Consider the following 27,061-nt stretch of genomic DNA (forward strand, 5'->3'; position numbering starts at 1 on the left):
CAGACAGTAATCTACTACTCAGTAAGGGGGGCAGACTTGAGCACTTGGGTACGTCTACACTGCAATTAAATACATGCGACTGGCCTGGCTCGGCTGACTTGGGCTTACAGGGCTCGGGCTGTGGGGCTGTGAACTGCTGCGTAGACGTTCAGGCTTGGGCTGGAGCCTGAGTTCTGAGACCCCATGAGTGGGAGGATCCCAGAGCCCAGGCTCCAGCCCAAACGTCTACAGTGTGATTTATAGCCCTGCAGCCCAAGCCCAAGTCAGCTGACTCAGGACAGCCACGGCTGTGCTGCCGGTCTTTTATTCCAGTGTAGGTGTACTGTTTCTGAAGGGAGTGTCTTTTTACCCCATCTACTTCCTAAGTCCAATAGCTGTTTTCCAATCTGGGTAACACATTTTTTAGAAACTCTCTCACTGGTTTCCTAAATTATGATCCTTATATAACAGAACCTCGCCAGAGTGCATTTTATAAATCTCACACAAACTAAAGCAGGCTCTCCGTCCTCTGTGATAATATCAGTGGAGGAGCGCTGTAATGAAGTCTCATATTACAAAATACTTCATTATTGTTACAAAATATGCTACAGCATTATTTAATAGTATGCTGTGAAAAGTATTTGTCAAATAAATGAACAAAATCAATTTTTGAAGCCTTCCTTTTAAAATGTTGTTCTGCTTACTAATTTACAAAACGCAATATTTTTCAATTGCTCTCCTAGTCATGAGTGTGAATTAGCACAGTGCTATTATGATTGGCTCGGTTCTGCCATTTTACTTCCTTTCCAACTCATAGCCCATGCTTATAGCATCCACTGGATGAGCAAATCACTGCATGTTGATGAACACTATTTTCATACAAATTGCATGAATGAGTTGTGTTGCATGTTGTGATAAATAAAGGGGGGGACAGCTCCCTTTGATGGACACCCAGCCAGTTAGCTGTAAAATCCCTCTTGGTAGCTGTTCTTTACCTGCTTTATCTGTAAAGGGTTAAGCAAAAGCCTAAATTCCAAATGCATTTTCTTTCTTTTTGTTTTTAATAAAATTTACCTTTCTTAAGAACAGAATTGGATTTTTGGTGTCCTAAGAGGTTTGTGCATGTTTGATTAGCTGGTAGCTGCAGCTAATTTCCTTTGTTTTCTTTCTTAGCTCTTCCCCGGATGGGGGAAGAAAGGGCTTGAGGGTATCCCACAGGGAGGAATTCCCAAGTGCTCCTTCCTGGGTTCAAAGGGTTTTTTTGCCTTTGGGTGGTGGCAGCGTTTACCAAGCCAAGGTCAGAGAAAAGCTGTAACTTTGGGAGTGTAATACAAGCCTGGAGTGGTCAGTATTCATTTTTAAAATCCTTGTGGGCCCCACTTCTGCCCTTGGAGTGACAGAGTTGGGATTCAGCCTTGACAGGAATATATTTGGAATTTAGGCTTTTGCTAGATTTTAAAAGAGCAATTTCAAAAATCAAGCGCCCTAAAATAGCTTTCTTGGGGGTTCAGCTTAAAGGTTACAAGCAAACAAAAGCATCTGAGGTTAGCACAGAGGAGTTCACAAGCCAATAAGAAATAAAAGAAATAACCCTAATCACGTCTCGCTAAACATTCTGATCTACTTAAACATTTGGAGTTAAGATAAGTAGTTCTAGGCATGATCTGATAATTTATGATCATACCTGGCTTAAGCTGCTTATAGCACGGCTGCTCTGTCCCTCTAGCCCAGAGAACAACAGACAAAGGGAAAGTTTCTTTCCCAATTTTAAAAAGTTCTACCTTCCCATTGGCTCTTTTGGTCAGATGTCCACTGTTTTTTCTTTACCTGGGGGGACTTTTTAACCCTTTACAGGTAAAGCAAGTAAAGAACAGCTACCAAGAGGGATTTTACAGCTAAGAGGCTGGCTGGGTGTCCATTAAAGGGAGCTGTCCCCCCCTTTATTTATCACACATGGTTGTTTTTTTTAAAGATAATATTTGAAAAGCAAAGCATTAGAAGTTTTCCAGTGGGGTTCTTAGGATAGCAAATCACATCTAAAATTATTCATAACAGATTTCTTCTAAAAATACATCCGTATTAAAAATGAATAAAATGGTATGCTGTAAACTTACACAAGCAAACTGATACAGAGAAACCGGGGGAACAAATTCATTCTGCTTAAGGCCAAATTCTGCTCTCAGATGTGCATGAATATGTCTCACTGAAGACAATATGTGCTGCATGGATCCAAGGACAGAATTCAGCTCAGGAGTGCTGGAACAATTTTTATAGTGGAGGTGCTGAGAGCCATTGAACTGAACTGGAAACTTGTATATAATGGAAACCCCTTGGGCTTGAACCCCTACAAATTTAATTTTATGATTAACAAAAAGGCTGGGAAATTAAATATCAGAGCATCTTGCGTTACTTCAATGTCTTTTTTTGAAAAACACCATTGTTGATACAGAAATTCAGTCAAATAATTAGCAAGGAATCTATATACGTGGAATCTACTTCAAGACTAAACACACACACACAATTTACTTTTAAGTTAGCGATCATTAAATGCTACCATCAAGATAAGGGAAGACCAGAAATGAATCAACTCTAGAATTACATAAATATATCTTAACAGAAAATTCTTCTCATACAACTAATTAATATAACTTATCCACTCATCCTGCTATCTTTATTTATATAATGTCTTGCATATTTCTGGATAAATCCCTGCTCAGTAATTGCTCAGGTTTGAGGGGACATGCTTGTATAATAAAATAACTGGGCCTAAAACTGACAGTATTCAGTAACAAATTTCCTGGCATATGCTTTTCTAAGTACTATTACAGATTCTCAAACAATTAAGAAGTCAGCTCACTCAAATAAGGGTATCTGGATACAATATAATGTACAATTTTGCCAAGAATCTCTATGGGTGCAATTAATTGTTTTGCATTTAAGAAAGATAAGCGAATGAATTATGATATGCATACCAGCATGTCAGCAGTGTTTAAATAAGCATATGCACACTATCGTACAGAAACCACAGATGGATATGCCAAAACCTCCTTTTAGTCTGATGGAATAAATTGTGTCTGCTGGAATTTGATAAGTACCATTCCCAGTGAAATACTGGCAGCCTCCGAGACTTTGTGGACCAGATCTTTAGCTGATGTTAATTATTGTAGCTGGTGTTAACTGACTTCAGTGGCAGTATGGCGATTTATACCAGCTAGGATCTGGCTCCCTATAATTATTTCACAATAGAAATACAATCTTTTCAGTTTTAAAATAAAAGGGGAACATCTATTTTTGGACGTAACAATGATAAACCTTATAATACCAATTTGTTTAGTGGAATCTAATAGCAGGAAAATCTCCATGTTTCTTTTCAGTTGTGAGACTTAAAATCCTTGTAAAATCATAGGATTTATTTGTCATTGGGGTTCCTTTAGTCTTAGAATGTAATTGTCTGATGGCAATGAACATACAGTATCCAGAGGAGGGATGATTAAAACTCGGAACCATCTGACCTTAAAGTACACGTGACAAACTAAGGGGAGGAAGACAAGCATCTACGGAACCAATTTTTCTATGTGACTAGGTTCTTTGTAGTCCAGTAATGGGGAACAGCGCGCACAGACACAAGCAAATGGGTCACATACTCACCCCATATCTTGAGCACAACAGAATATCAGGAAGTCAGAGGAGCTCAGTCTAAGACCACGGCACCATCAATCTGTAATGATTCAAGCCTATATACAGTACACACACACACACAAACTAAAATAGCAGCAGGAAGTATCTGATTACAGACTCAGGACACCTATTCCCCAAAGCTTGGGCCTCTACCCGGTAAGCTAACAGAGCTATTCCATTAGCTTAGCTAGTAGAAAAAGCTGTCATGAGTGAGTAAGCTCCATCATATTGCACCATAAGTCAATGACACATGCATATCTCATTCCATGATACACCTTGCATCTGTTCCTTGTTGCGATAGCTTCTATCTTTCCCCAAATATTTCCTCCTTTAAAGGAAAAACAAAACAGTTTTGAAAAGGCTGTTTATCTTCTCCTCTTGACATTTTTTTAAAAAAATAAACCAGTGTTCATATTTTATGCATTAAAACTAGAGATGAGCCTGAACCAAAAGTCTGGCTCCAAACTGCTTCAACCTTTGTGAATGTTTGGATCCAAATCCAAGTTTCAGTCTGTCTCTCTCTAGTCCTATCTTGGGCTGAAGTAAAATCGTGGATCAGAGCACTCCTAGATTTTGAAGAAGTCTGGATCCAAATCTGGATGTGAATTTTGGTTGGGCTCACCTTTATTTAAAATGTACATCCTTATAGCCATCTCTCTGAGTTGCACTATTGGAAAAGGAAAAGTCAATTACAGTAATAATACGTTGCTCTTCAATAGTGTATCTCATTTGAAGATCTCAATGCACTGTGCAAACAGTGTAATGTTAGGAATAAAAGGGTTTTAAACCCTCTTAAAACAGACCACAAGACTTCACTGCAGCCCTTACCATATACAGTATGAAATCCATGCTAAAGCCAAGCAATAATCAATTAACAACATCCTGGGCCAAGTTCATTCCTGGTGTAACCCCAGTGGCTTGTGTAGAGTTACACTAGGAATAAATTTCAGCCTCCTGTGTTTGTGTTTCATACCAATCAATCAAAAGAAAAAAACAGCATGTAAATATTTTTAACACTTGCATTAGCATCATAATGGCTCCCCTCTTCAGAACTGATACCATGCCAGCGCTAAGCAGTATCATTACATTGGACACCTCCACTGACATTACATTAGCTCCTTTCTAGCTGACACGTTAATAGAAGTTCATTGCTACCGTTATTGTGCTAGCTGATATCTAGGAAATACTTCAAGTCTGTTCTTAATGTACAGGCTCGTCAGGGGATGCTTTTCAATCTTTGACTACCTTGCGAGTTTCTGATCAATACATAAAAGATGGGCTAAGTTTTGCGAGGGGCATTGTTTTACATACTTATTTGATGTCGTAATAAGACCCTGGCATTAAAATAATGTAGATACTTGCAAAATTCAAACTGTCAGCCTGGGGCAGGGGAGGGGACTACAGACTTTAGAGAGAGAAACAGGAGAAGAGGGAGAAAATGCAGGTAAAGATTTGTCTTTAACCATATAGAATACAAAATGATGTACTGGTACCTGCCATATGTACATATGCAGGGCTGTGGTTCTCTTTCAGGGTTTCGGGGTTCAGGAAACAACCTGAGCTTTGCTTTAAGGGTGTATGATATCAACAGAATCCCTCAAAAGCATTACAGTTAAATTAACTTACAGTAATTATTACAGTAATATGGACACTAACTGATTAGCTTTTGCAAAAGATGAGTTGTCCAAAGTAAGTTAAAGTTCTTTGCTAAAATCCACATTGTTAAACCTGTGCTACCTACTGCACAGTTGGGAATATATTCTTTAAATTTTAATGCCAAGACACACCAGCCTGTGGTATTAAGTGCCTGCAAAATGTCATCACTGGAAATTAACACTTTTAAAATAACAAACCTTTTTTTGACAACTCTAGAAGTAATAATTTAAAAAACCTAGCTTAATCAGTTTTAAGGTTCTTTCTCCTCCAACCCCTCCAAGGAGAAAGTATGCATCTGGCCTGAGAACTGGCTTGGCCCACATTCTATTCCCAGGGGACTTACGCTGCTGAGTGATAAACCCTGATGATTGAGGTTTATAGCTAAAATAACCATCCAGCCCTTAACCCCAAACATTACAATAAACAACAAATAAATAGGAGAGAGATTTGTGATTCATGGTTAAAAAGGACAAATCAAAGGTTCTCCTCATTTCCATTTTCTTTCCCTGAAATATACTTGATCATGGAATAACTTAACTGCTTTTCTAGCATCTACTAACACAGGCTTGAGTACTTGTTAACATAGAGCATTATTTCTTTTAAATGATGCCTGAGCAAATACAAAAATAGAAAGATGACCTTGCCCTTACTATTACCATTATAAAAAAAAACTGTTTTAGATTTCTCAGAACTTTAAATGTTAGTTGGCTGTTTGTAATTCAGGCGACTGGTGAAGCTGCATTGTACAAAAATCTCTTTCATGGGGTAGAGGCAGACAATACAGTGTTGGATGCTGGGAGGAAAATGAACATTTAATATACTTGCACACGTAACCTTATATAAAAGGTTGCATGAGGGACAAGAATGAGAACTAAGAAGCCTATTAAAACCCATACTCTTTTCCAGGCTGCTGATGAGTACTGAAGAATTGGTGTGATTAAATTAATCTGAATTTCAGTCTTTTCTTTCCTTTTATTATACAACTGCGTTTGCTAATATCCCAGGTGACTGAAGTAACAGATTAATTCACTAACTAGCCAGATGTAATCAACTTTTATTAATAAAACACGATAGAAATTTGCAATAATTGTCCAAAACTTTGCAGCTTACTAAAAATAATGTTACTGCAGTATTTTGGACCAATACAAAAGCATTTTTTAGGAGAGATTGCATGTCGTTGTTCCTTAAATAACTCATTAAACTAACTATACTTCTGGAAAATGTAATTCTGGGAATGAATCTGAATACTTTTCAGAACAAAAAGGCATTTTCAATTAATTGTGTTAGCAATTCCTGTACTCCATATGATCAGCAATGTCATGGTAATGATAATACCTAGTCCAGTACAGCTTCCCTGTGCAAATCACACAGGTAAATGCAAACTAGGGCTGTCAATTAATTGCAGTTAACTCTTGCAATTAATTCACAAAAATTAATCATGATTAAAAAAAATTAATTGCGATTAATCACAGTTTTAATCACACTGTTAAACAATAGAATACCAATTGAAATTTATTAAATATTTTGGCTGTTTTTCTACATTTTCATATATATTGTATTCTGTGTTGTAATTGAAATCAAAGTGTATTTTTATTACAAATATTTGCACTGTAAAAATGATAAACAAAACAAATTGTATTTTTCAATTCACCTCACACAAGTACTGTAGTGCAATCTCTTTGTTGTGAAAGTGAAACTTACAAATGTAGATTTTTTTGTTACATAACTGCACTCAAAAAGAAACAAATGTAAAACTTTAGAGCCTACAAGTCCACTCAGTACTACTATTTGTTCAGCTAATCGCTAAGACAAACAAGTTTTTTTTACACTTACAGGAGATAACGCTGCCCTCTTCTTATTTACAATGTCACCAAAAAGTGAGAACTGCCATTTGCATGGCACTTTTGTAGCCAGCATTGCAAGGTATTTATGTGCCAGATATGCTAAATATTCGTTTGCCCCTTCATGCTTTGGCCACCATTCCAAAGGACATGCTTTCATTCTGATGATGCTTAAAAAAAATAATGCATTAATTAAGTTTGTGACTGAACTCCTTGGGGGAGAACTGCATGTCCCCTGCTCTGTTTTACCTGCATTCTGCCATATATTTCATGTTATAGTAGTCTTGGATGATGACCCAGCACATGTTCATTTTAAGAACGCTCTCACTGCAGATTTGACAAAATGTGAGATTTCTAAAGATAGCTACGGTATTCAACCTAAGGTTTAAGAATGTGAAGTGCCTTCCAAAATCTGAGAGGGATGGGTGTGGAGCATGCTTTCAGAAATCTTAAAAGAGCAACACTCTGATACAGAAACTACAGAACCTGAACCATCAAAAAAGAAAAATCAACCTTCTGCTGGTGGCATCCGACTCAGATAATGAAAATGAACAAGCATTGGTCCGCACTGCTTTGGATTGTTATCAAGCAGAACCTGTCCTCAACATGGACGCATGTCCCCTGCCCTGGAATGATGGTTGAAGCATGAAGGGACATATGAATCTTTAGCGCATCTGGCATGTAAATATTTTGCAATTCCAGCTACAACAGTGACATGTGAATGCCAGTTCTCAATTTCTGATGACATTTTAAACAAGAAGCGGGCAGCATTATCGCCTGTAAACGTAAACAAACTTGTTTGTCTTAGCAATTGGCTGAAAAAGAAGTAGGACTGAGTGGACTTGTAGGCTCTAAAGTTTTACATGGTTTCATTTTTGAGTGCAGTTTTTTTGTACATAATTCTACATTTGTAAGTTCAACTTTCATGATAAAGAGATTTCACTACAGTACTTGTATTAGGTGAACTGAAAAATACTATTGCTTTTGTTTTTTTACAGGGCAAATACTTATAAATAAAAATAAATATAAAGTGAGCACTGTACACTTTGTATTCTGTGTTGTAATTAAAATCAATAAATTTGAAAATGTAGAAATCATCCAAAATTTTTAATGGTATTCTATTATTGTTTAACAGTGCTATTAATCCATGATTAATCATGATTAATTTTTTAAATCGCTTGACAGCCCTAATGCAAATGTAATTGTTAATCACTTAGTTTTGTGAGAAAGTGGTCAATAATATGGACACCAACTGATTAGCTTTTGCAAAAGATGAACGAACTTAGTTATCCGCTAAAATCCACACTGTTAAAATAGGTTTCAGAGTAGCAGCCGTGTTAGTCTGTATCTGCAAAAAGAAAAGGAGTACTTGTGGCACCTTAGAGACTAACAAATTTATTTGAGCATAAGCTTTCGTGAGCTACAGCTTATGTACAAAGCTTACAGCTACGAAAGCTTATGCTCAAATAAATTTGTTAGTCTCTAAGGTGCCACAAGTACTCCTTTTCTTTTTACTGTTAAAATAATGAGTGAAATCCTGGCTCCACTGAAGTTAATGGGAGTTGGACCCAATATCTGTTTAACTAGTGCAGCAAATACAGTTTTATACCCTTCTACCTGGGATATTTACAAAGCGACAGTCTCTGTAGTATTAAAGATTATTTTCTATTCTAGGTTACGTGCCACTGAAATTGCTTTTTTTGAAGCTACATTTACGTTTGGAAATTAATCCTTTCCAGACCACCATACACTTCAGTTGTGCAAGCAGAGACTGCTATCCTGAGCAGGCAGGGCATCTCCTATTTCTAGCCACAGATACTGCAATTTCCAAGTACTTATAAAATGTTTCCTGCCAGTAGGGTGTCACAGGAGAATCTGTCCTTAGTGTTAAACACAATCTTGCTGCTGTAATAACTGCTTTGCCCTCATCTACTGAGCCTCGTTTGCAATTGGTTTTACAACCAAACTTACTTTTCTTTCTTTCTTACTTTTCTGAGCTACAGGTAACCTCACTTCTTCAGATGCAAGTGAAGAAGTGAGGTTTTTACTGACGAAAGCTTATGCTCAAATAAATCTGTTAGTCTTTAAGGTGCCACCAGACTCCTTGTTGTTTTTCTAAGGTAAGATGTATCTCTCCTCTGGAATCTGATCCAGCTCCCACTGGCCATTGGAGAGGCCAGTTGTGTATGCTGGTAGTAGACTGCTATGCTGATCTTAAGCCAGCAGAAAAGGGCTAAGGAGAACTGATCCTGCAGACTTCAAGACTTTTGCTGTTTGCTGTTTTGCCCTTATAAAAAGGTCTCTTAAAAATACAACAAATAGCCTTAAATCACTGAACTATGAAACACCTTGTGCTCAATGCTTTGAGCTGTGTTAACGTGTGATCGCTACTTTCTTGTACAAGGATGAGCTCAGATGAACACTTATTACCTTAATGCACCCCTGGCAGGGCCACCACGACTGGAGCCTCTATCTGTTAGTTAAATAAGGATCCCAAGGTCGATTAAACTGTATGTGATGCAAATAAGACCGTGTCTCCTTTAAAAAGCTACTGTGCAAGCAAGTGGCTTTTCCCATGATTATTCAAATAGTTCTAATCTGTGTTTTTTGCCCTGATAAGTCAGATAACAGCCTTGCCGATTACTCTTGACTACGGTACCCGATTGTGGTGACATTGAGGCTGACCTTGGAGTCACCTCCCCCGCTGCCGCACTCTCCTTTGTCGTACCACCATTTGTTTTTCAATTTGTCCAAGAGGCCTTGCTCATTCAGTTTTAATACTGCCAGGTTAACAGCATTTCTTGAAACGATAAAACATAACTCGTAAGAAAATGCACAAATGCTTAAGAAATCGTAACGTATGAAAAAAGGAGCACAAGAGGACAAATTGGCTAAATTTCACAGACCGTGGAGCTATAAAAATGTTTCTACAGCAAATACAGGGTTCAATATTGGAAGGTGGCATGGAGGATAACATTTGCTCAGAACTGAAGTGTGCGGGATGGGGAAATTGTCTTTGAGGAAAAAAAGTAACAAGAACACCACATCATGCAATTAACATTCGTCACATATGGCAGTTTAACCCGGCTTTTACCATTTAAATTGAAAAAGCCACTGAACTGTAAAATTAAAACAGCAACAAACAATCAGAAAGGACAACACAGAGAGAACATTAAAACATGGATGCATTAAGTAAATGAAACCATAATTTACCGTCTTATTTTACTCCATGGAATATTGAAGATTTTAAACTTTAAAGTTACCTCAAAATCCACAAGAAAGAAAATGACAACACAATACATCAGGGTAGGTGGAATACTATAACAACATATATATTGTTATATTATTCCACCCACCTTAATGCTGAGCCTTTTGGAGTTGCTACACCGTAGCCTTTGGAATCCAGGTTCCCACCAACTTTCATTGTGTCACATGGCTTTCGCTGCTCGATATACTCGTTCATGGTCGATTCAAGGAGGAAGGCAAACTTTCCCTTTGACTTCCGCACTCTAGCGACCCCGTCAGCTGTTGTTTTGGTAAATACAGATGGCTCTGCTGACTTCATATACGACCACATTTTCTCATAGACCGCTATTTTCGACCTCTGAGAAAGATAACAGAAAGCAGAGAAAGAAATTTTTTATTAAGTACGCACATTGCACAGTATGTAAGTGTTGTGCTGTCGAAGTCTACATAATACAGATTAGGTTGCAATTGACTGAAGATAACTCAGTAACTATGGTTTTGTGGACAGTAACCAACACAAAGGGGCCCTGAACTGGTGAGCCTCGAGCTGCTAACACACTATATATGGTGAATAATAATAAATGCAACAGGTGAAGTTAGCTAATGGAGAACAGTACTGGCCCCTAAACAATTACCAGGCACAGCAAGAAGTTAAGGAAAAAAGTGGTAGGCAAGAGAGAAATGTAGCTGAGACATTTCTCCTGCTAACTGACATTTAATTGGCAGTTTAACATTCAAAATGAAAAACAGTGCATTTCATCCCAGTCCCTTGATCTTTCTGCTTGTATGCGTGCTGCTGTAAGATCGAACCAGATAAAAAATATTAAATCCTAGCTCATCTCTTATGGTTAATACATGAAAATGAAGGTCCTCTACTTTTCCACACAAATCATTGCTATCAGTTTACTTCATTCCATAACACACCACTGGTGAACCACAGACACTTGCTTATTAAAGGATTTGCTTCTCATAGTGGTGATGTAAGGTTTAGAACTGCAGCCAAGAGACAACAATAGCTCTACTGGGCTATTAAAAGATGAGGATACCCATCTGGGAGATATGTTCAGTGATTACAAAGACTTTATTAAACATTGATCAACTTTTTTTGTTCAGATCGTTTCAAATTTTGCTGAAAAATAACAAGCATGCTAGTAAGAAGCTGACAACCTACATTACACTCTCTCGCTCTCATTAAAGTGAAGAGCTCAATAGACAACAGGCTATTTTATTATAACCAGCTGCTGGTTATGCATTTTTTAAGTGCATGTTGATTTGTTCAGTTTGGAGACAGCCAAACATAATGATCCCGGCTCTAAGACACATGCTTAGTAACTTAGGGAGGCTGATCAACTTTTAAAACAGCAAGTTGGTGTGTTATTTCCCCTTTCTCCTTTCTGTTCGCTCTTCATGTCGCAACCTTAGATGGCAGAAAACTCCGTGCTAGGGAATCTCCTCATCCCGCCCTCCACACATTACAATAAACCATCTTAATGTACCGAGAGTGACACCATTAGTATACTGCACCATCACTTAATGTTCCCTCTCTGTCCCGCACCATGTGGTAATGCCTGGTTAATTGCTGCAAACTCCGGATTTATACAAAACTTTCAGTCTAAGCCGTCTAACTTTGTCACATTCCTTGTCAACACTTATCTGGAATCACTAAAGCTATTACAGTAGGTGCCACACACAGTGGTTAAGGTCAGTGCAAACTATTGTGAACTTTTTTCAGAGTGATAGCCGTGTTAGTCTGTATCAACAAAAAAAAAAAAAACAAAAAAAAAACCGAGGAGTACTTTTGGCACCTTAGAGACTAAAAAATTTATTTGAGTGTAAGCTTTCGTGGGCTAAAACCCACTTTATCCGATGCATTCAGTGGAAAATACAGTAGGAAGATGACTCCAGGACAGGCCTAACAAAGAAAATAACAGAACGCCACTAGCCATCACCTTCAGGACCCAACTTAAACCTCTCCAGCGCACCATCAGGGATCTACAACCTATCCTGAAGGACGATCCCTCACTCTCACAGACCTTGTGAGACAGGCCAGTCCTCACTTACAGACAGCCCCCCAACCTGAAGCAAATACTCACCAGCAACCACACACCACACAACAGAACCACTAACCCAGGAACCTATCCTTGCAACAAAGCCCGTTGCCAACTCTGACCACTTATCTATTCAAGGGACACCATCATAGGACCTGATCACATCAGCCATACCATAAGAGGCTCGTTCACCTGCACATCTACCAATGTGATATATGCCATCATGTGCCAGCAAGGCCCCTCTGCCATGTACATTGACCAAACCGGACAATCTCTACGCAAAAGAATAAATAGACACACATCAGACATCAAGAATTATAACATTCAAAAACCAGTCAGAGAACACTTCAATCTCCCTGGTCACTCAATTTCAGACCTAAAAGTTGCAATTCTCCAACAAAAAAACTTCAAAAACAGACTCCAACGAGAAACTGCAGAATTGGAATTAATTTGCAAAGTGGACACCATTAAATTAGGCTTGAATAAAGACTGGGAGTGGATGGGTCATTACACAAAGTAAAAACTATTTCCCCATGCTAATTCCCCCGCCCCCACTGTTACTCTCACCTTGTTGTCAACTGTTTGAAATGGGCTATCCTGATTATCAATACAAAAGGTTTTTTTTTCTCCTGCTGATCATAGCCCATCTTAATTAATTGGTCTCATTACAGTTGGTATAGCAACACCCATTTTTTCATGTTCTCTGTGTATATATATCTTTCTACTGTATTTTCCACTGCATGCATCCGATGAAGTGGGTTTTAGCCCATGAAAGCTGATGCTCAAATAAATTTGTTAGTCTCTAAGGTGCCACAAGTACTCCTCATTTTTTCTGTTGTGAACTTGTAGCAGAAGACTCTTCATTTGGATCAGCCTGAGCTCAAGACATGCTTTTTTTCTTTTCCTTCAGGACAATTCAGTGTGCTTTGGATAATACAGTGACTAACAACTACTGTGTAAACATTTTATAGATAGGAAATCTTGCCTTCATTCCTTGTATTAAAATCCTGATGTAGCTGTGATTGACAGAGAGGAGTATAGGGCCAGCTTTTATTATAACTATTTCTCCTAGTGAGCTGAAAACCAACTGAAAATACAATGCAGTTAAAACCATCATGATACACAACAGAACATCAGAGAGAAGGCAGAATAGTGTGCCTTCATTAAGAGGTAGGTTGGACATCATACAGTAGTCAAGAGATTAAAAATGAAAATATTCATTGGAGAAAAATAGCTTTTTCAGATGCTTTTTAAAAGGGTGAGGCATGAACTGCAGAGGTAGCTATCTATGGAAGTGGGGTGGTGAAATAAACTCCACATGCGAGGGGGGGAAGGAGCTAGGATATTAGTCTTGGACTTGGGAGACCTGGGTCTGATTCCCTTTGTCACAAGTTATCACAAGTTTCAGAGTAGCAGCCGTGTTAGTCTGTATTCGCAAAAAGAAAAGGAGTACTTGTGGCATCTTAGAGACTAAAATTTGTTAGTCTCTAAGGTGCCACAAGTACTCCTTTTCTTTTTGCTTTATCACAGACTTCTTGTGTGACCTTGGGCATGTCACATAGTTTTTCTGTGCCGCAGTTCCCTACTTCTGTAACATGGGGATAACACTGCCCTACCTTTCAGGGGTGCTGTGGTGATAAATACCTCGGAGGTGCTCAGATAGGGGAGCCTTATAAGTACCTAGGAGAGACAGGTAAAAGCATGGCTGTCCACTTTTATAATATATCAGCTTGGTCAAGCTTATATTTACTCTATCCAGCATCTTTCTACCAAAGTATCCTGACATATTTTAGCAAGTTTAAACTGACACTCAAAGTATATGCAGAAATCCCTTTATCCACTATTCAAACACGGCCACCTGTGGGTTAAAACATGGCAGATGTTTAACAAAACACAGCACCACTATGTAATGGGCTAGGCCAGGAATTTAGTGGGAATTTGACCTTGACCATGCGGTTTAAGCTCCTACTGAAGTTCTGTGAACTTTTTCATGACCAGAACCTACTTTTATATAAAAAAGGGCAATTCCAGAAGCTATAATGCCAAGCTGGGGCATTGGTTACATACTAACTTAGAGCAAATTGTCATGCACTAAATTGCCAACCTAGCTTTATGCAACAACAGAGTTTCCTTGGAGGTTTCCTATCAAAGAAATCATTGCATGAAGGAAAGTCTAGAATATGAGTCTTTAGATCCGTTTTATACCTTTCATCTACGGCAGACTTTTTCAGCCCACCTTACATCTCAGAAGCTGCCCAGAGCACAATCCCTGCACTTGTGATGACTATAATATACACCCAGAGATGCTGCTGGTGGATGTATAAACAGCATTGTCCTGCCCATGCCTCCTCCCCTAGAGAACTACCCTCTGTAGCAGCATTCCCTCTCTCTCTGAACCCCACAGAGGGTGCTTCACACAGGTGAGGGATACATGGGGATGAGGAGAAGGAAGGAGAAGATGGGCAGAGCTAAGATTAGATATGTAATACAACCAGAAATTGTCATACTTTTGTATGGACCTCCCTACTTGAAGAAAAACCTCCCTTAGGGGAGTATTTCCTTTTCCAGGCTAGTAAGGGAAGCGTTAACTAAACCTTCCTCTTGAGCCCATTAACAAGATGTGAGCTCATAGACGGCTTAGACAACCCTGGTGCATTACAAAATGTAGGTTTCGTTACTTTAATTTTGAACTGGGTCTTAGTGACTCTTTTGCAGCATCAAAGCTCTGTGCAAAACTTCAGAAGACCGATTATGTTGCCTTTGTTGACTAGGTAATCTCAGAATTTAGGTGACATCTTTCTGTTGCTAGTCTTGACTAAGAGCTTTGTGGGGCGCAGTACATCTCACACCTGCACAGGGGCTATCAAGGCACAGCTGTGCCTTGCACACAGGATAGGAAATAGCTGAGTTGGAGAAGCTGGTTTATTAGGTAGTGGCAGGAGCTGGAGTTGTTACTGTTGCCTGTATCAAAGCCAAACAAGCTGTATGGAATCCGAATCCTAGAGAGTATTAGCTTAGCAGCCCTGTGCCCCAAGGCAGCACACAGGAGTGGAATGCACAAGCAAGCTTCTGAAAGACCAGAGCAAGATCAGACAAATAATAACGTATGCTTTATACACAGTTCTGGGCTCTGCAACCCGTTATTTAACACTGAAACCGGAGTAACTAGCCTTGAGTAAGAACTTTAAAAATGTTTACAAAATATTATAAAATATTCAGTTTTTCGTGTGTGTATATACACTCGCACATACAGTAGTATATTATAGGTAGAGCTGCAAATTGGTTGGTGAATTGATGTAGTGATTTTAGTGTCAACATGGCTTAAGACTGCACCAGCTGCCTTAATTCTGACATTTCCTAATTTCTTAGTGATTGACTTTGAAACCTTAATCTTCTTTTAACGTTGCTTTTTGTAAGTAATGCAAAAAAACACATGCATATGTGTGCCTAAGTTAGAGCTTTATTGTCTGTCTCTAAAAGCTAAAGATTTCCTTGCCAAGATTTTACATGAAGTAAAATGTGTATTGCTCAATTGTTGGTTCATTTTTGCATCTAGATTGTGTCTTTAATGAAACACTTGAATTATAACATGTTTTTTCCTTTTCAATGCCTAGCCCACATTGGAATTTCTGTTTTAATAAGTCCTCTCTTACTGTTTCCAGCTGGCATGAATACCTAAAAGCAATTTGCAATGCATCTGTGAATTGTTATTAATATTTTTATTTGATAAGGGCCAACAGCATGCTCAGTGGTATAAGGCACAAATAAAGATGTGCTCCCTGCTCCGAAGATGTTATAATGTAAGTGACAGATGAACATTTCCTTAGAGGAGAGGATGTCCTTGTGCTGAAGGAATGGGCATGGGGTGGGGGGGGGGGAGAGGAGGGGAAGAGAGGGTAGGTCTGCATTCTGTTCTCCACTCATCCACAGACGTCTATAAATCATCTGCAAGTCATTAGGGGGCAGATTTTTAAAGGTAGTTACGTGCCTCAATCCCACCCTAGTGGGATTTGTCAGTGACAGGTACGTAGGCATTTTTGAAAATCTTGCTAGGTGCTTTAGACACACAAATACCTTTAAAAACCTTCTCATTAACCACTTTGAGCTTCAGTTTCCCCATCTGTAAAATAGGGATACCAGTAATTGCCTACTTCCTAGGGCTGTTTGTTAATTTTCATGAAGTGTTTTCAATCTTTGTACAGTAAGCACTCCAGGAGGGTGACCTATTATAATCATTGCATTTCCAAATACTAAATTCCATGTGATTCATAACAAAAAGCCACAATTCCCTAATCAGCATTAACAGTATTTAGCCTAACTTTTCTCACAGACTCTTCCCTTCTCTTAACTAATTTTTGTATGTGATCATAAAATAAATCAGTACATTTTTACATGTATCAGTTTTCATCTCACATCTCAAAGGCATTTTGCTGATTTCTCCCTCAAACAGGATTTTTCTCAGAACCCACGTTTTGTTAACTTCAGCTCTGCAGAAGGACTGTAACATTCTGGGGTGCTCCCTCTAACCAGACAAAACTATAACTTACCTTCCGGCTATGAGTGTTTGTCTGTATCGGCTGGAAAAGGCTGAAAAAAAATTAGAGATTTGCTTCCCTGGGCAGGGGTAGGGGTGTGAGTGGCTGGCTAAGACTGAAAACTTCTGATGGAAAAGTGGGTATAGCTGGGTCTAGGGATTCTCCTGCCTTAGACAGATCAGCAAATGTCAGCCCTTACCGTCACACACAAAGTAAAGCAGCCACTGACTAGAGCTGGTGAAAAATTTTCATTTGAAATGGGATTTTTTGGATGAAAAATGGCATTTTGTTTAAACATAAATTTTCATGGAAAAATGTGCATTTCTTTTGAAATGTTTCCAGTTTTTCATGAAAAAGTGTAAATCAAAACCAATTATAAACAGAACATTTTTCAGCCTTTTGAATTTTTTGGTTTTTTGTCAATAAAATCAAAATATATCTGTAAATTTTTTAGAAAAATTTTCACCTTCCCCTCCAAAATATTTTCTGAGCAGCTTCTATTACTTATTGTTTTGCTTCCTCCCACAGTTCGCTGTTATACCAGTGTGGGAGAGCCAGCCTTGGGAAGTACCTGCTTGTGCAGTTTTTAAGGCCAGGTAGCCATCACTCGCGACATATTTGGGTTGGTGGTCATATTACAGATATAAATACAATAATATAAAATACTTCACCTCTGATTAAAAGATGACTTTTAAAGTACTGTTGTTTTTTTAAAAAAAGCTTAAAAGCACAGATCTAAGACATATTCTAAGCCCAAAAATGGAATGGATTTCTGTATTTTGCAAATTCCTTTTCATTTCTTTGATACCGCGCTTCAGAAATCCACATGCTAAAATTTCAGTGTGTTTCATCTAGGCCTTGGGACACATTAAAGCCTCTTTTCATTATCACAAGCTTGCTGTAGATATAAATAGACATGACCTTAGCTTAGTCAGCAACTGTTTTCCCTCTTCATTGTGAGAAGTTTATGCATAAACATGAACCACATACATTTCCTTCACCTCAGACATAACGGTATATTTTCACTGCCATGCATACAACAGCTTTTAATGTTAACACAAGCAGTGCATCTAATTCCCTGACTGACTCGCTGAGAATTTACTTCATTCCGTCCATCACTAATCACTATCCAAATATAAATCTCCCTTAGATAGCAATGTTTTTATTTTAAAATAAAACCCCAGCACAATCAGTCCAGATTTTTTCACCCTTCACTAATCTTATTTTACTTTCTAATTCTCCCATTGTTTGTGTGTGTGCGTAAGAGAGAGACATTTTGATATTTTAAATGAAAAAAATGCAACACTCTCCAACATAAATATTAAGCTTGATCCAGGCTGAATTTAAATATTACACACATCAGAAAATCGACCAAACTTACCTGCACAGTTGCCAACTTTCACGCGGTAAATAAGCACCCTAACTTTCACAATAAGCCAAAAATCCAGCTAATCCCATTTCAAAACAAGGCCAAAACAAGCCGATCCCTAAGAACCCCAATACTCTGTGACTAGATCCCCCTGGTATGCCGTCTGGGACTGTGGTGGGCCCGCTGTGCACCCCTGACTCTCTCCCCCTCCTCCCCCCCTTGCCCCTGCTTGCCAGGAGCTGATCAAAAAAAAGAAGCAACAAGCTATAAGCCAAAAACTAGCCAACAAGCAACTCATAAGCCAATTAAGCCAAAAACAAGCCCAATTTCTGTGGTTTTTTTTGCAGTTTAGCATGTCTGCTTACCTGTCAATCGTGGATTATTTTTTCCATTACACTCAATGGCAGAAATGGGCTAAATCTGGAATTAGCAAACTTGGTTTGAATAAAATGGGACTGAATCTGAACGAAGTCTGGTCTTGTTTCTGCGATATCAAAACTTACCTGATGACATTTTCCAAAACCAAAACACACCCTTAGCTAACTCCACCTCTAACTCACAGCAAAATATCTTTGGGAGAACCAATGCTTTCTTCCAAAGGCTGAACTATCTTTGCCTCGGTGCAGATATTTGTCTCCTCCTTCAGATTTCCTGTCAGTCTCTTCCAAAAGTGAAACGGAGTGAAGCCATTACATTAGAAAGAAACCATATTTTTACTCAGCTCAGGATTAAACAAAGACTGTGAATGGCTAGCCAACTACAAAAGCAGTTTCTCCTCCCTTGGTGTTCACACCTCAACTGCTAGAAGAGGGCCTCATCCTCCCTGATTGAACTAACCTCGTTATCCCTAGCCTGATTCTTGCTTGCATATTTATACCTGCCTCTGGAAATTTCCACTACATGCATCTGACGAAGTGGGTATTCACCCACGAAAGCTTATGCTCCAATACGTCTTTTAGTCTATAAGGTGCCACAGGACTCTTTGCTGCTTTTACAGATCCAGACTATCACGGCTACCCCTCTGATACTTGACATATTTTTACTGCCATTCTTAAAGTATTTTAGTTCTAAATAGAGTTCCCGTTTCTTTTTAGAATATTGTATCCTCTCTTCTACTTAGAGTCCCTGTTCAAAAATGCTGCCTCACATATTCTGTATTAGAATATTTTAAAAATATGGCTAAAATTATTCTTACTTCATTTTCTCCTTTTCCCAGAAGATACACCAGAAAATTCTTTCCCCATAAAATATGGGGTATAACATCTGAGATGACCTTATGTATGTCAGTATTGCCAACCGCAAGCATTCCAAAATCTCAGATGAGGTCCCCAAAATCATGAGATTTAAACCCACCCCAATGTTTTGGATTTTTCCGATTTATGAACTTTTAGGTCACAATTGGAGACATGTTTTCAAGCTCTCTTCTGCACAATGAAGGCTAGAAATGTACTTAAAAAAATAAAAAAAGAAAGCTGAAATTCTCACATGTTCATAAGAATCCAGGAGATGGGGCTTGAGAAAAAACACACAATATCGCAGATCTTGGAATAGAATTTCATTGCATGTAATTTGGCAGGCACTGAGTCACAGCCAAATCTTGGCTGAGTTTACTGGGATCAGATGGTGGGACCAGAAAACAACTGTTGTAGCTCCCTGGGGCTGGTTCTAAGGCGGCTCTCACCCTGATATACCTTAGAGCAGCCTAGGAACTTCTTGAAACTGTACCATTTGATTATGGACCCCCCGGGACCACCCACCAGCTGAGGATGGTAAATGTGTAGCACATTTTGGCCACATCCCCTCTGCGCTCCCTTCACCAGTTGCTGCAAGAAGGTGGCTTAGGAGATGCAATCCCTCCTCAAGTTCCCTCTGTAACTCAGTGTTATATGTCACAACCTGGCCATTTGTGATCTTGTTTTCTTTAGTATGTGTTGCATTACAAATATTTTGGAGCTTTTTTTAAGTCAGTTACACATTGCAGTGGTTTGTCAATGCTCTTAGGATGCCAGAAAGAAGGGCGGTAAGGTAAGGAAGCCAACAGCAAGGGTCCATTGCACTCTGGCCAGAACAATAGGCATGGACAGAAGGAGAAGAGACAACAATAACACAGTTTAACATGCTCTTCTACTTTGTGTGCCGTTTTTAACCACTTTCAGCTCCTTTATAGGGGCAGTCAATACTGAAAGACTGTTTACTTATGCAAAATGCTAATGTCCACAATAAAATTAGTGCAGTTTCTGTTTAATCTGAATGATACAATGCTATTGTTATATAGAGCCACACGTACATACCACAGTGCTGTAAATCAGAGGTGGATTAAGGGCTCCTTGGGCCAGAACAAGTAGGGGGCCCCCTCCCCACCCCTTCCGCCTGTGCCCTCGTTCTGCCCCTTCCTCTGTGGCCCTGCCCTTGTTTTGCCCACAGTCCCACCCCATTCTGTGCTCCCCCCTCCCGACTGTGGTCCCAAGACCAGAGAAGCTCTGTCTCCCCGCCACGGCCTCCTCCTGCTCTGAGGCCATGGCAGGGGGTGAGAGCTCCTCCAGTCCCGGGGCCACAGCTGGGGTCAGGGCACTGGGGCTTCCCCTGGCCCACTCGCTGCTTCTGCCAACCCTCCAGGATTGTCCTGGAGTCTCCAGGAATTGAAGATTAATCTTTAATTAAAGATTGTGTCATGTGATGAAATCTCCAGGAATATGTCCAACCAAAACTGGCAATCCTAGTAGGGGCGCTTGGGCTTCCCTTGCCTGCCCCGCGGCTTCTGCGAGGGCTCCAGCTTCTGCCGCCCTGTGGCAGATTTTTGCTGGGGTGCCCATTTTTCTAGGGGCCCCCCCATTGGCTGAGGCCCCTGGGCACGGGCCCCATGGGCCTATTGGATAATCTACCACTGCTGTAAGTCTAATTAGTCACGTGTAAATATTACCGTTCTTTCCCACACTTCAGAGTTTTTCTTTCCTGAATGCAGTTAGCTTTTCCATAGCAGTTGCTGGATCCAACAATTTATGTACAGCCAGGTGGATGCTACTAACTTAAAGTGAAAAAGAGTGCCAGAGGATTCCTTTGATATCATTCTTGTCTCATGGCCTCGAGGTCCTAGGGTCCAACTCCCATATCAATCAGGCAGAGGACCAATATCTTGGGCTTTCAGTGCAGTGAATTGACAGTGCAATTCAGCCTGGCTGCTGCACTTTTAGTTGCTCTGTTCTTTGAATGATACGTTAACATGTCTTCTCTGTCTCTCCCTGGTGGGATACTCAGGTGAGGGTAAATGATCACATGACAATATTTGAAAGAGCAGGAGATGACCCAGGGCCCACAGACTGTATCTGAGCTACTGTTGAGCACATAATGGCTGCTATAACAACACTGTACTAATAACATAATTATGGCAATTCTCTAGTGCCTTCACCTAGATATCAAAGCTCTTTACTAATAAGAAAAAATTAGGTCTCATAGCTCCCCCTTGAAGTCCCATTTTCCAAATGAATAAACTAAAGTACAGAGAGGTTAAATTACTTACTGAAGGTCACATGGGAAAACGTTTGGCAGAACTAGCCAAACTTTATGCTCGTGTAGAAGATACATGCCACAGCTTTTATCTACATATTACTTGTAGTACCAGCACTTTGATTCCCTGGAGGGGTCGTCAGTTCCATAATCATCTTGGTTTTATTACATCCTGGTTTAAAACTCCTGGTGAAATGGAAGTTAGCCGCATCCTCCCCCACCCAAGAAATATGCACCATGTGCTGCTCCCTCACTAATCCCAGCTCCTCATTCTACCAAGTTCCAAATGTCTGAGACTCTGTACTTAGGCAAGGCTCTGTTGTGTGTACTGAATTTATTTGTATATTGCTGGGATATACTAATTTTTCATCATATCTAAAATAAAAAATTGGCTGTTGGGCTCTAATATTTCACAGGGAAGGCAGTGAGTTTGTGATGGGAGTCGTGCCTCATTCTTGTCACAGTGGTTTGAAGTTTGACTCGCCTGAAGTCACTGGAGTGACATTCTCAGGTATAAACTGGTGTCACTGAGAATCAGGGCCTTCAAATCTGTGGCTTCCTGTTTTTCTTTTGGGACCTTTGTGACTCCGTTCAGATCCCCCCTGTAGGAGAGATTCTTTGCTGCTGATCACTCCTGCAGAGTGGGAAAGAGACACCCCTGAACCCCTTATATATTCCTGTCATAAATATAAAGGGAAGGGTAAACCCCTTTAAAATCCGTGGCAGAGTGGTGGGATTAACCTGAAATCATTTTGAGATCAATTTAAGATTTTTTGAACAAGAAAAACAGATTTTAAAAAGGAAATTTTTTTTTTCCTTTGGGGCTGCTGGAAAGGAGGTCCAACTGAAAGCAGCTAGTTTTTTCTCTGCTTTGGGGCCAGAGCAGAGACAAAAGGGAATTACCTTTGTGAATTGCAGGTTTTCTTTGCCTGGAGGCAGAGTAGTTAACCTCCTGCAGGGAAATTCACAAGTCTTCACAAGACCTGAAGTTTTTTTTTCCCTAAGAGTAACTTGAGGGGATTTCTGCCAATTTGCCTGGAGACAAAAGGTGTTAGGTTTTGTGGGGTTTTTTTTTGGATTTTTCTGTAGGCTGACAAACACTATCAGAGAATATAGGTATCCTATTCCAGCACAGCAAAATTTTACAAGCCAAGTTTTGTTTGTTTTATTTCTAACCCTCGGGTGTAAACTTAGTTAAAAACAGAGAGGTAAAGATGACAGACACCAAGGCACTACACAAATTGGAGTTAGCCAAACTGGAGGCAATGAAAGAAGCCGAAAAAGCCCTATAAGCTCACAGGAGAGCAATGGAGGCAAAGGACAAAGAAATGGAGGCAAAGGACAAAGAAAGGGAGGCAGCAAAAGAGGCAGAACAACACCAAGCGGCTGCTCACAGGAGAGCTATGGAAGCAAGGGACAAAGAAATGGAGGCAAGGGCCAAAGAACTGGAGGAGAAGGAAAAAGAGAGGAAGCATGTGGAGGAGATGGAGAAGGTAAAGGCTCAGCAGAATATACCAACAAAGCCTAGCAATCCTTCTCCAGGTACCACTTCCCATCCCAGAAAGTTCCCCACCTACAAGGCAGGCGATGATACTGAGGCCTTCTTAGAAAACTTCGAAAGGGCCTGCCTTGGGTATGGCATTTCTACAGACCAATACATGGTAGAGCTGAGGCCACAGCTCAGTGGACTCTTAGCTGAGGTGGCGGCGGAAATGCCTAAGGCACAAATGAACAAGTAGGAACTGTTTAAATCCAAGGCGAGAGTCAGAATGGGGCTAACACCCGAGCATTCTCATTGGAGGTTCAGAGCCCTAAGGTGGAAACCAGACGTGTCATTTACCCGACCTGCCTACCACATTGTGAAACATTGGGATGCCTGGATATCAGGAGCAAGTGTTAAATCTCCAGAAGAGTTGCCCTTCCTCATGCAAATGGAACAGTTCTTAGAGGAAATAGAAAGATATATCCTAGATGGGAAGCCCAAAACTGTAATCGAGGCAGGAGAGATTGGAGCCAGATGGGTGGAGGTAGCAGAGAAGAAGAAAACTGGTCGCAGTTGGGGCGGAGACCAGAAGGGACAACCCCAGACCACACCCTATTACCGTGGGCTGCCCAAGGCCCCACCTACCCCCCAAAGAACTCTCCAGACATCTTATCGTCCCACCACACCATTCTCTAGAAATGCACCTCGCCCCAGTGACCCGTCAGCTGGACGATGTTTTAAATGTAACGAGTCGGGGCATGTAAAGGCTAACTGTCCCAAGAACCCCAACAGATTACAGTTCATTGCACCAGAATCACACCAGAGGTCCGCAGGCCCAGATACCTCCCAGATACCCTTGGAGCGGAGGGAAACTGTGAGTGTGGTTGGGAAGAAGGTCACCGCATGGAGGGACACCGGAGCACAAGTGTCAGTTATCCATGCTTCCTTAGTGGACCCCAATTTAATCAACCCAGAGATCCAAGTGACGATTCAACCCTTCAAGTCCAACTCTTTCAATTTGCCTACAGCCAAGTTGCCTGTCCAGTACCAGGGCTGGTCAGGAATGTGGACTTTTGCAGTCTATGATGATTATCCCATCCCCATGTGGTTGGGGGAAGACTTGGCCAATCATGTGAAGCGGGCCAAGAGGGTGGGAATGGTCACCCACAGTCAGGCTAAACAAACCGTGATGCCTAGCTCTGTTCCGGAAACGTCTATCAGGACCTGGTCAGAGGTGATGGACCCGGACCCCAAGCCAATGTCTGCAATAGCAGTAGTGGATCCAGTCCCAGAGACCCAGACGGAACCAGTCCAAGAACCGGAACCAGCGGAACAACCAGCACCAGACCCATTGCCAGCATTGAATCCAGTACTTGCAACCTCAACACCAGAGGGCCCCACCGAACCTGAACCGGCAGCAGCCCGTAACCCTACACAAGAGGCTCAGCCGGAGCCTGAACCCCAACATAGTGCCCCAGCGGAGAGCGGTTCACAGTCAACGGAAACAGCCCCATCCCCTACATCTCTTCCAGAAGGACCAAGCATAGGTCCGCAATCCAATGAGGAACTGATGTCTCCAGCATCAAGGGAACAGTTCCAGACCAAACAGGAAGCAGATGAAAGCCTCCAGAGAGCTTGGACGGCGGCACGGAGCAACCCACCGCCTCTCAGCTCTTCTAATCGATCCAGGTTTGTTGTAGAAAGAGGACTTTTATACAAGGAAACTCTTTCTGGTGGACACCAGGAAGACTGGCATCCTCAGAGACAGTTGGTAGTTCCAACTAAATACTGGGCCAAGCTCTTGAGCTTAGCCCATGATCATCCTAGTGGCCATGCTGGGGTGAACAGGACCAAAGACCGTTTTGGGGGGTCATTCCACTGGGAGGGAATGGGCAAGGATGTTTCTATCTATGTCCGGTCTTGTGAAGTATGCCAAAGAGTGGGAAAACCCCAAGACCAGGTCAAAGCCCCTCTCCAGCCACTCCCCATCATTGAAGTTCCATTTCAGTGAGTAGCTATGGATATTCTGGGTCCTTTTCCGAAAAAGACACCCAGAGGAAAGCAGTACATACTGACTTTCATGGATTTTGCCACCCGATGACCAGAAGCAGTAGCTCTAAGCAACACCAGGGCTAAAAGTGTGTGCCAGGCACTAGCAGACATTTTTGCCAGGGTGGGTTGGCCCTCCGACATCCTCACAGATGCAGGAACTAATTTCCTGGCAGGAACTATGGAAAACCTTTGGGAAGCTTATGGGGTAAACCACTTGGTTGCCATTCCTTACCACCATCAAACAAATGGCATGGTGGAGAATTTTAATGGAACTTTGGGGGCCATGATACGTAAATTTGTAAATGAGCACACCAATGATTGGGACCTAGTGTTGCAGCAGTTACTCTTTGCCTACAGAGCTGTACCACATCCCAGTTTAGGGTTTTCCCCATTTGAACTTGTATATGGCTGTGAGGTTAAGGGGCCATTACAGTTGGTGAAGCAGAAATGGGAGGGATTTACCCCTTCTCCAGGAACTAACATTCTGGACTTTGTAACCAACCTACAAAACACCCTCCGAACCTCTTTAGCCCTTGCTAAAGAAAACTTACAGGATGCTCAAAAAAGCAAAAAGCCTGGTATGATAAACATGCCAGAGAGCGTTCCTTCAAAGTAGGGGACCAGGTCATGGTCTTAAAGGCGCTCCAGGCCCATAAAATGGAAGCATCATGGGAAGGGCCATTCACGGTCCAAGAGCGCCTGGGAGCTGTTAATTATCTCATAGCATTCCCCACCTCCAACCGAAAGCCTAAGGTGTACCATATTAATTCTCTAAAGCCCTTTTATTCCAGAGAATTAAAGGTTTGTCAGTTTACAGCCCAGGGAGGAGACGACGCTGAGTGGCCTGAAGGTGTCTACTACGAAGGGAAAAGTGCTGGTGGTGTGGAAGAGGTGAACCTCTCCATGACCCTTGGGCGTATGCAGCGACAGCAGATCAAGGAGCTGTGCACTAGCTACGCGTCGACATTCTCAGCCACCCCAGGACTGACTGAACGGGCATACCGCTCCATTGACACAGGTAATGGTCACCCAATTAAAGTCTGACTTTACCAGGTGTCTCCTCAAGCTATAACTGCTATAGAACGGGAGATGCAGGATATGTTACAGATGGGTGTAATCCGCCCCTCTGGAAGTGCATGGGCATCTCCAGTGGTTCTAGTTCCCAAACCAGATGGGGAGATACGTTTTTGCATGGACTACTGTAAGCTAAATGCTGTAACTATCCAATGCCACGCACAGATGAACTATTAGAGAAACTGGGACGGGCCCAGTTCATCTCTACCTTGGACTTAACCAAGGGGTACTGGCAGGTACCGCTAGATGAATCCGCCAAGTAAAGGTCAGCCTTCACCACACATGTCGGGCTGTATGAATTTAATGTACTCCCTTTTGGGCTGCGAAATGCACCCGCGAGCTTCCAAAGACTTGTAGATGGTCTCCTAGCGGGATTAGGAGAATATGCAGTCGCCTGCCTTGATGATGTGGCCATATTTTCGGATTCCTGGGCAGAACACCTGGAACACCTACAAAAAGTCTTTGAGCGCATACGGGAGGCAGGACTAACTGTTAGGGCTAAGAAGTGTCAAATAGGCCTAAACAGAGTGACTTACCTTGGACACCAGGTGGGTCAAGGAACTATCAACCCCCTACAGGCCAAAGTGGATGCTATC

General features: G+C 41.1%; 1 protein-coding gene across 4 annotated transcripts in view; it reads right to left on the bottom strand.

Annotated features, from left to right (window-relative positions):
• The window catches only part of GRIA3 (glutamate ionotropic receptor AMPA type subunit 3), a 216,256-nt gene that overhangs the window by 25,382 nt on the left and 163,813 nt on the right, over positions 1-27,061 (bottom strand). For 2 of the 4 annotated variants that reach the window (XR_012640792.1, XM_074962533.1), the window contains exons 13-14: positions 10,511-10,758; positions 9,840-9,954 (exon numbers count right to left, since the gene is read on the bottom strand). Coding sequence is in view for 3 of the 4 variants with exons in the window: in XM_074962533.1 (XP_074818634.1) it covers positions 9,840-9,954; positions 10,511-10,758 (363 nt within the window). In the remaining variant the exon portion in view is untranslated. The remainder of the gene's footprint in view (positions 1-9,839; positions 9,955-10,510; positions 10,759-27,061) is intronic. The other 2 variants (XM_074962534.1, XM_074962535.1) reach the window with 1 other exon arrangement.

Source organism: Natator depressus, chromosome 9, assembly GCF_965152275.1.
Source record: "Natator depressus isolate rNatDep1 chromosome 9, rNatDep2.hap1, whole genome shotgun sequence".
Classification (NCBI taxonomy): domain Eukaryota; kingdom Metazoa; phylum Chordata; order Testudines; family Cheloniidae; genus Natator; species Natator depressus.